This window comes from Pagrus pagrus (assembly GCF_965226575.1).
Source record: "Pagrus pagrus genome assembly, chromosome: 12".
In the NCBI taxonomy this organism is placed as follows: Eukaryota; Metazoa; Chordata; class Actinopteri; order Spariformes; family Sparidae; genus Pagrus; species Pagrus pagrus.
The window spans coordinates 23,555,746-23,565,269 of NC_140196.1; the positions used below are offsets into that span (position 1 = coordinate 23,555,746).

The 9,524-nt window shown below is 43.4% G+C and overlaps 1 protein-coding gene across 2 annotated transcripts in view; it reads left to right on the top strand.

Annotated features, from left to right (window-relative positions):
• The window catches only part of cdh24b (cadherin 24, type 2b), a 172,938-nt gene extending 164,764 nt beyond the window's left edge, over positions 1-8,174 (top strand). For both annotated transcript variants that reach the window (XM_084368131.1, XM_084368132.1), the window contains exon 14: positions 661-8,174. In XM_084368131.1, the coding sequence (XP_084224257.1) occupies positions 661-1,650 (990 nt within the window). In that variant the 3' untranslated portion in view covers positions 1,651-8,174. The remainder of the gene's footprint in view (positions 1-660) is intronic.
• The last annotated feature ends 1,350 nt before the right edge of the window (positions 8,175-9,524 follow it).

The following is a 9,524-nucleotide window of genomic DNA, read 5'->3' on the forward strand; positions in this document are numbered from 1 at the left end:
TGACAGATGGCTGCATTGGAGAACTCATTAAAGATGATTGAAAGACTTAATTATTCAATTAAATAATTAAAAGAGTAAGTAAGAAAGTAATTAAGCAAATATAAAATAATTATTGAGTTGCTTTCAGCCTCATATACTATATGATAACAGTAATTGCATCACCATATTTTCATTCTGTGGAAATGTCCAGACAATGCTGAGGGAAGATGATGATTGCGACATATCAGCACATTTATGTCCTGCTGTTCATTATCTTTTCTATGTTTTGTTTTATTTATTAGGCCATTGCAAGGCTCTCTGGCCCTTTCTTTATTTAATTTTCAAATATTTTATCTCTCGATCACTTCCCGCTTCATCTCCCGCTCACAGTGCAGTGTTAGCTCATTTTAGTGTTCAATTAATATCTATGGCTTCTTCCAACTCTGCTTTTCTTCCACTCTGTTCCGCTCAATGTCTGTCTCTCCTTCGTCTCAATCACTTTTTATCATCACCATCTCCTGCTTTCCCTCCATTTTGGGCACTATGTTATCACACTCCCCCATCTTTCTGCTTTTATTAAATGATCCTTCATCCCATTTTTTGTGTAACCAAACCTAACAGTACCACACCCTACCCCAGCCCCGAACTGAAACCACTCGTGCTCGCCTACGTTCCCTCCAGGTGCAGTCGGAGACATTACCCAGAGAGCATAACCTCGTCATGACCCGATCGGGCTCCTTGATGGGTCCGGGTAACGGTGCAGGAGGCTGGATGTGTGACTCGGCTACCCTCCCCATGGCAGGACGCAGATCCTCCCGCGCCGGCTTGTCCCCAAAACGTACATGCTCTGGCCAGGCCGAATCTGACTCCAGCGCAGGAGGAGGAGGTGGTGGAGGTGGAAATGGAATGGGGGGCACATCCACAGATGGACAACACCAACCTGCCAGTGGACGCAACTACGCCACTGTCCTGCAGGGGGAGATGTCTGGACAGAGGGACTACCCCGGCAGCTTGGGGAGAGGAGGACTAGAGATGGGGAGCAACTTTGTGGTGGCGAGGCCAGACAGGGAAGGCGGAGGGATATCATCTGTCTACCCAGAAGCAGCTGGCTTTATCGGGGACTGGCGTGATCGGGTGGGTCTGGGTGGGTATGTTTTGGGTCGAAGGGATATGACCCCCCAGCTTTTTCCCTTCCCGGGCCAGCCTCGGGGAGCAGCGTACAGCGGAGTGATGGGCTTTGGGGCCGGTTGGGTTCCAGGAATGGAGGCTGCGAGGGGAGCACCGGGGCCTGGGGGTCCCTCCTTGGCACTGAGGGTGGGTGAGTTCCTACGTCTACGCCTCGCCCAGGTCACTTTTGACCCATCGCAGCCGCCGTACGACTCTGTGCAGGTGTATGGCCTGGAGGGCACAGGGTCCCGGGCCGGATCCCTCAGCTCACTGGAGAGCGAAGGAGAGAAGGATGCAGACAAGGAGGAGTGGGGTACGGGGCTGGAAGAGTGGGGACCCCAGTTCCAGAAATTAGCCCAACTCTTCAAAGACAGGGAGAAAGAGAAGGATGAGAAGGATAAAGTTGAAGAGGGTGCAAAAAAGGAGAAGGAAAGGAGCGAGGAGCCCGAGAGGAAAGAGAAAAAAGAGGGAGGGGAGCAGGCTGGAGAAGAGGGGAAAGACTGAGGAAGGATAAAAATGAAACAAATAGGGGCAACGGGGGTAAGAGAGGAACGTAGGGAATAGGAGGATGATGAAAAGGCAACCACAGCTAGAATAATGTGAAGAGAAGTTAAAGGAGAGAAAGATGAAGAGGCAAAGTAATAAAAAGAGACAGAGAAAAATGAGCCTAGGGAGGATGGAGAATGCGAGGGCAGGGGAGGGAGTGATTGATGTAATTTAAAGCAATAAGTGTTGAAACGCTGATATGGTTGAGCACAGATACTGAGACAATGCAGAGGCTGCTTCTGCTCGGGGCAGCAGCGATTTGTTAAACGCTTTGGACAAAGAAAAACAACCCAAACATCCAAGACTCGATTTAATTCAACTCTCACGTATGGAATGAGAAACAGCAGGAAACACGAAGGAAGACGTTTTTTCGTTTGTTTTTTTCTCGTCGCGTGTGTCGGCCCGCTCTCCGTGTCCGCATGTGTGTTTGTGTGTGAGGGGGAGATTGATGTACGAGCGAAACGTGCACATACGCACTTGTATGCGTGAGTGTTTATGTGTGCATATGTGACAAAGACGGAGCAAGAGTAGCAGAGAGAAGATACCAAGAGACAATTTAAAGATGAAACTGATGACTGATGAGACAAAGCTGCAACATTAGTTTTCGGGACAATGTGCAAGAGTAAACATTTAACACAGAAGCTTAGAAAACTAGGATAACGCACAGGAGGATAAAATATATATTAGAATACAGAGCGAAGAGTACAGGGGATGGATGTATAGAGAGAGAAATGGTTGGGGGATGTGAGACGATTGTACAGAATCTGTTACTTTTTACTCCATCTGCAGTGGCAGAAAAGTGAATTATTCAGCTCACTACTTCATTCCAAATGAAAATGATGAATCATTTAAATCCTGCAAAAGATTCTCCCTCCTCTCAGCCCACAAGGAAAACAGACATTGTGAAAAATTAAAATGATTTAAGGATGTGATCCTCCACCACCTCTCTCATCCCCCCCCAAGCTTTTTGTAGTTGAGTGTTGGTATGTTTACAAAGACTCACACACAAACACACTCACACACACACAAAAGAACTGATGAACACCATAAGGCTTTGATTGTACTACAGTAAATTATAAAAGCAAAACCATCCACAAGTCCATCGACTACATGGAGTAACGATGACTCTATTATTGATCTCTTAAATGTTTTTATCGAAGAAGCCTCCTATTTTTTACACGTATCCCCCCTCGTAGTCCCACTCGACACGTCTTGAGGACAATGTATGCATGATTTTTGGAAACAACAAAAAAAAATAGGCAATCAATTCCACTTCGAACACTCGTACTGCCCAAAATGAAAATTTCCGTAGATCTGTAATGAAATTATCGGGGAACAACACCACAGAGACTCCCACGACAGGCTTTTTGTTCTCGTAAAAGGTCAGGATGCAAATGAGCTGCAGTTTTCAGCTGGAATGCACTTTTATACTGTGTGATGTTCAATAATAGATAATGAATAATGTCAAAGATTACGGTTGTTTTATAAGATGTCGATTAAAGAAAAAGATACAATGTCTGACTGTATGTAAAAACATTTCAAATGTAAATACCACTGAATATTATTGCTAAAAGAGAGTCTATAAAATGAAAAATGAGTACAAAAAAAAAAAATAAAACAGAACTTACATGTCCAAATGGATCACTGTTGGGACTATCTGTATGTACTGTAGATTAGAAATGGATGAAGTGAGCTGGATTTAGCAGCTTCCTCGACTGAAAACAACACCATGTATTCAGCATCTGTGTAGTAAGTAAACAGGTTTTGGGTTTGTTTTGTGGTAGCTCTCGTCGTCTGAGATGGACAAGCAGAGGATTGAGCTCTACGTGTGGCCTCTGGCAGAAGTTTTGCTGCACAAATTATTAGTTAGAGGAAGCCTCAGAACTTGTCTGTCCCAGCGAGGAACCAATTTGATGAAAATCCAGTGGAGTGAGGAGAAATTCCCCTAATAGGCATACAATAAAAATTCAGCGTTTTTCCCTACGATGTGGATTATTATTCTGCAAAAGTAGAATAGTACACTAAAATGGAATTTGTAATATGTTTCAAGGACAGCTCTGTCATTAGTGTTGCACTGCCCGAGAGATATGAAACAAAGTTTTATAATTACTTATCTCTGGAAGCATATTAAACTGTCCCAGTCCTGGAAAGTGACTGTTCATCAAATGCAACTGAGCAATGCAACTCAGCAACCATATTAATATTGCATTTCCCCGTACCTTGACCACTGAATACATCTTAAAGGGAAAGTCCACCAGTTTTACGCATTAAAGTGTGTTTATAGGTCTTGAGGAGCGCTACTGGATACGTAAAAAAAGTAGCATGAAGCCTATTGTGGCTCCAGAGGAAGCTGCATGTAATCTGATAAATTGCCTCCAGTGATGTCACTCAGCATGTTTGTGCATTGTGGGTAATGTAGGCGCTAGGTTTGAAAAGGAAGAAGAATATGCAATGCTAGACCAGCAGACTGCTTTTCAAAACCTAGTACCTACAATACCCACAATGCAATTTATCAACTGAGTGACATCACTGGAGGCAATTTATCAGATTACATGCAGCTTCCTCTGGAGCCACAAAACGCTTTATACTACTTTTTCCACATATGCAAAAATACTCTCCAAGACCTGTAAACACCTTTTAGTGTGTAAAATTGGTGGAGTTACCCTTTAAATCAAACAAATTCTCAAATTTTGGGGTCAAACTGTTGAATTTCCTGACAAACTGAATTATTACACTCCAGAGGGGAATTTTGCCACATGCCCGAACCTGAATGTGGATGTCTTTGGTGTGCCGTCGCAGAAATGTCACCGTTGATCACTGGTTCACTGTAAAGCCACCCACATAAGTCAAGCTGCCAGCTTCGCTAGTGTCCACCGGTTTGATCCACCATAATCTTGTTGTCAAGGTCCGCTACTGTCGACACTTACTTAAGCAATCAGGAAGTCAGGCTTCACACTGACCGAAATGAAACCCACACACCTCTGTACCCTTCACCTGAGCCACAGACTTGTCCATACAGTGCCACTGTGCAGACTGGATGGTATCAGGACCAATGTACAAACATTGCACAATAACCGGAGAAGAGTGTGGGGCGCAGAACCTCGGGGAGAATCTGAGTTATGATTCATTTTGACTGATTAACAATACCTCAACATCCTAAAGCTACCTAAACCTTCCATCAGCTGTGTACCAATCACAGTAAAAGTGACAAAGCATATGCCCATATGCTCAGACACTTCACAAACATATACTGTGTGCCAACCTTTAAGGATAATGCTGGTTTGTTAAAACTTGGGTCTTATTTTCATATTTGTTCTCCTTTTTCTCTCAGTGGTAATAACATGTTCCTCTGGTAGTTAATTGTTTTGATCTGAGACTGAAAATCACTGCTTAGGTAAGTCCAGCGGGGCAAGAAACACAAGTGTACAGGTCAAACAGAGACCAAAGGTAAACTTTTACAAAAACTGTCTGTGGAGAAATTTTACGGACGGATTTCCAGTTTTAAATTTGATCTATTGTTCTTGCTGTAGTTGCCAGTGCACACAGTGTTCCCCTAGGCAATGAGGGATTATCACAAACATTTTGACCCCATTAACACACAGTCATTTGATGTGTCATGGCTGAGGCGGATGCCGATTAGATAGGTGTAAATGTATCTGAGATGGACTGCGATCCTGTTGTTTCACATTCTAGATAGGCGTTGGAAAAGTGTAATTGCATCCGCCTCAAGACACAGAGGTAATTTTTACTCCTCGGTAAGTAGAGTAACTTCTCTTGGGTCCTTCCTGTGACAATGATATTAAACTGACATAGCTGTTGTTCTCCTTGTCACATTAAATGTACTACGAGGAACTTTTAACTGGTTATGAAACAGTCTTCAATTTCATACTGATGCCTCTTTATGACCGACATAAGCAAATGAGACCATTAGCAGAAAGATTAGCTATTAGTGTCTGATTATTACAGTCAGTCTTAACTGTCACAGGGTCGGATTTCAACTTACCCAGTTGGATAAGTCATAAAATGAAAACTGTTTCATGGTGGAGTGTTGAGGATGAATTGAAGGTTCTCACAGCCTGAGTAAAGAAGATGTAGTCTAGGTGGTACAGCACTAAAACAAAGTTTACTTCTCTTTGTCATATAACGGTTATTACAGTAATCTTACATAGCCATTAATAGACAAATTATACATCTCCATACATTTTGCTAACAGCTGTTTCAAAAAGTAAAACATTAACATGTTGCATCTTTCTTTCACTAGCTTTCAAAACAAATGCACAAGTTAGCCAGATCAAGATCTTTAGACACAAGGGGGTGGTGAACATACTGCTTTTGTCCACAGGGGTCACCAGAATCAACAAAAGTGAAAGTTACTTAGCGGCTTTAAAGTGTGTACTGTAAGTAGAGAAAACACACATTCCAAACGCCAGAATAAATGTTGGCAGGGTACATTTTTACATCTGCAAACCATGGATATGTTGAATCTTTACATTTCTTTATGATGCAACTTTACGTTTCTTAAGTTTCAGTTTGATATTTTACTTTGAGACAGTGTTGTGCTTTAAATCTGGTTAGATTAAGTCACAAAATCCACTTGGTTAGGGTTAGGAAAACATCACGTTTTGACTTAGAATACCTGTTTTTGGTTGCCTCAAATTCGGCTGTAGATATCCCAACTTCTTGTCAAAATCATCTGTTTATTGTCAGCACAATATGGCTGTGGTTTCTTGCTTATAAATGCTAAAACACAATCTCGAACTGCAGTCGCTGGTTTGGCAGCTTTCCCGCACATAACTCTGGCACCATCCCCACCACGTCCTGATATGACAATCAGGTCATGAACATGAAACATGATATGTGTATATGCATTGTAGACATGTCAATATAGTACATAGTAGGTAAGGTTAGGTTAGGTTAGGACCAGAAATTAAACTGAGTTGAGTCTTTTTTTAGCTACATCACAGAAAAAAGAAACAAAAAAACAAAGTATTTTTTATGGTGGAGTGTTGAGGATGAATTGAGGAGTCTGAGGACAGAAGCTGCTCTGTAGTCTGATGGTACGGCAGCAGATACTTCTGTATCTCTTGCCAGATGGCAGCAGCAGGGTGAACAGACTGTGGCTGTGGTGGGTGTTGTCTTAGTATCCTTCAGGCTCTGTGCAGTACGTAGGCATGTGAATGTATCAGTGGTTTGCAGAAACAATGTTCGCCAACATTTACCCCACGGACAAGGCTGTGAAAACAATCTTTATCTTATCTTGATATGAGACACTTGAAGTGACAAGTGTAAACTGAGCCTTAGGGTGTGTTCCCTTTTGCACTTAAGACACAAACGATTTACTGTAGATAAACTACAGAGTTTCTTTTTTTTTTGCAGGTTGTTTGACCCTTAGCTGTCCAATATACGCTGTTCTCAGCAATGTACAGTGTTATCATAACTGAGAGAAACTACAAGACCCAGGTTGTAATAAAGCAGAATTATCCTTTAATCTTCATTCTATATGAGTGAAATGTCAAACAATTGAGAATGTACGGAGCGAACTGGTGATGATTATAGTGGTGCACCTGAAATGACTGCCAAAGAACTTGGAGCAGATTTTGTTATGAGAATAAGGATTGTTGTAAAGAGCACTAATGTGTTGCTTTGCCAAAGCATCATCTGGGCAATGTTTTCTCTAGCATTTGTGTGGAATGTGCCAACTTTCTGAGTCTCTGTCTCTCAACACACTGGAAAAACTCTCCTCATTTTCATAACACTATTACCAATTCTGGGGCAGACATTGCAAACGCAATTACCACGGTATACCAATAAGTGACCTTTCTCGCCGTTCTAACGATATACTTTGTTCCGCAGTCTTGATGGGCTCCAGGTGCTTCGTCTCCGCTGATTGGTCTAAATCAGAGATCTGCTCTGGCTGATTGGTCAAAATCAAAGTGATGATTCTCCTGATTTGTCTTATTTCACAGTTCTGGAGTGCCGCGCCGACTAAACCACTTGACGGAGCTGATTATCCCACCTCCTGAGCCCGGCAAATTGGTTCAATCAAAGGCCTGATTAGATGAATCAGTTGTTTTAAATAGAATAAAAGCCCGCAGCCTCGGCAGCACTCCACAGCTCTTTTTCACTTTTTAAGCCAGCTTAGATGCACCAACCCTCAGTGACAGACCGAAAGTGGTCCTGTCAGGCCATTTGTCAAGTGCTCAAAGAAAAACTCCATATACTGAGGATGGTGAAGGCACACTCTTAGCACCTATATCTGTTGATATGTAGCTCAAGGGTGCAGGATGAAGGTCATGAGCTCTGTCCTCGTGACCCCAAACAGGCAGACCCCATCGGTTCTGTGCCCCCCACCCCCGCCGCCTTCATTGCTCCTGCACGATGTTGATACAATTCCACAAATGCGTGCTGAACAAAGTGTATTTATTTCTGTTGTACCTTTTCTTTTTGTAAATTTGAATAAAAAAGGAACTATTTCAAAGAGATGAGTCAGACCTGCTCTGTGTTCCTTTCCTACAGTGTGCCGAGTTTCTGGATAATCAGACTTCTGCTGCATGCGTGTGCCTTCTATTTGTGTGTGTGTGTGTGTGTGTTTATACGGGTGTGTGTGCGTGCGAGAGAAGAGACAGCGGGAGAGAGGAATTGAGAGATGTGCTGTGCAGCGCATACAAATGTGAGCGCACCTTGTGAGCATGTATCTTGTTGTGAGTAGGTGGGTGTGCCTTGTCAAATTGGCCCCTTGAAATTTCCGAGCCACAGACAGTGTGAGTGTGCTTTTGTGTGGTTGTGTGTGTGTGCGCAGGATGAAGGAACACCTTGTCTGGTCTGATCTAACCCGATGGGGCTATGTGAGGTCAGTAATAGAGGACAGACGGAGAGTTCTGCAGAGCAATCACGCTTTCAGACGGAGGGGGAGAGTTCTCGGTTTGTTCCCCGGCACTGAAAAAAAAAAAAGAGAGAAAAAAAGGGGACGTTTTGAACTCCAGAGCAGAAGCAATGAGAGCAGACCTGACAGCTGCGACCGAATAACACAAGGCCCCGTACCAGCTCTCCTGTATTCTGCGCCCTTCGTCCCGGCTGAATGATAGATCGGGGAGATGTGCGCCATCGCTGTGTGACTGAATAGCTGGTTAAAAAGATTTATTACAATAATCAAATATGAAGGAGGGGATTATTTCTACATGATGGTTTAGAGAATGATCGCGTTAGCTGGGTCTCCGCTTGATTACAATGATAATACCCGCCTCAAGTCAGGAGAGGGAGAGGAACAGAGGGAGAGGGATGGGATGGAGAGAAACCATATTAGCAGTTAATATGCAAGTCTGTTGCGTTACATAAAAGTGTATTTGTGATTGGGCTGGAGCTGATTCTGCAGAGCGCTGGAGAGAAGATGAAAAAAAAAACAGCCCTCGCCCATGTCTGTGTGTGTGTGTGTGTGTGTGTGTGTGTGTGTGTGTGTGCTTTCCTGTAATTATGAGATTCATGGAGCTGACTTGCCCCCTGCGGAGGCAACATCCTGTATCTAAAGAGGATGTGAAGTCAGTTGGAGGCAAAGCAGCTTTGACTCCCCTCACCCCTCGCCATCCCGCCACCGCGCTGATAGAACAACTTGTAGCCAACACAACATTCTTATCGATTTACGGCTGCTATACGTACGTTTATCAGTCTCGAGCCTCGAGCATCAACACTGCAATGCAGCATTCTAGGTGAGATGCGCTGTCATGGCGCTGTCAATAATTACAGCATGCATAATTGATCATAGTATAATGGCAGCGCCGGAGATAAAATGGGCTCTGTTAAAGGCGTACACATGGGAATGACTTACTATACACTGA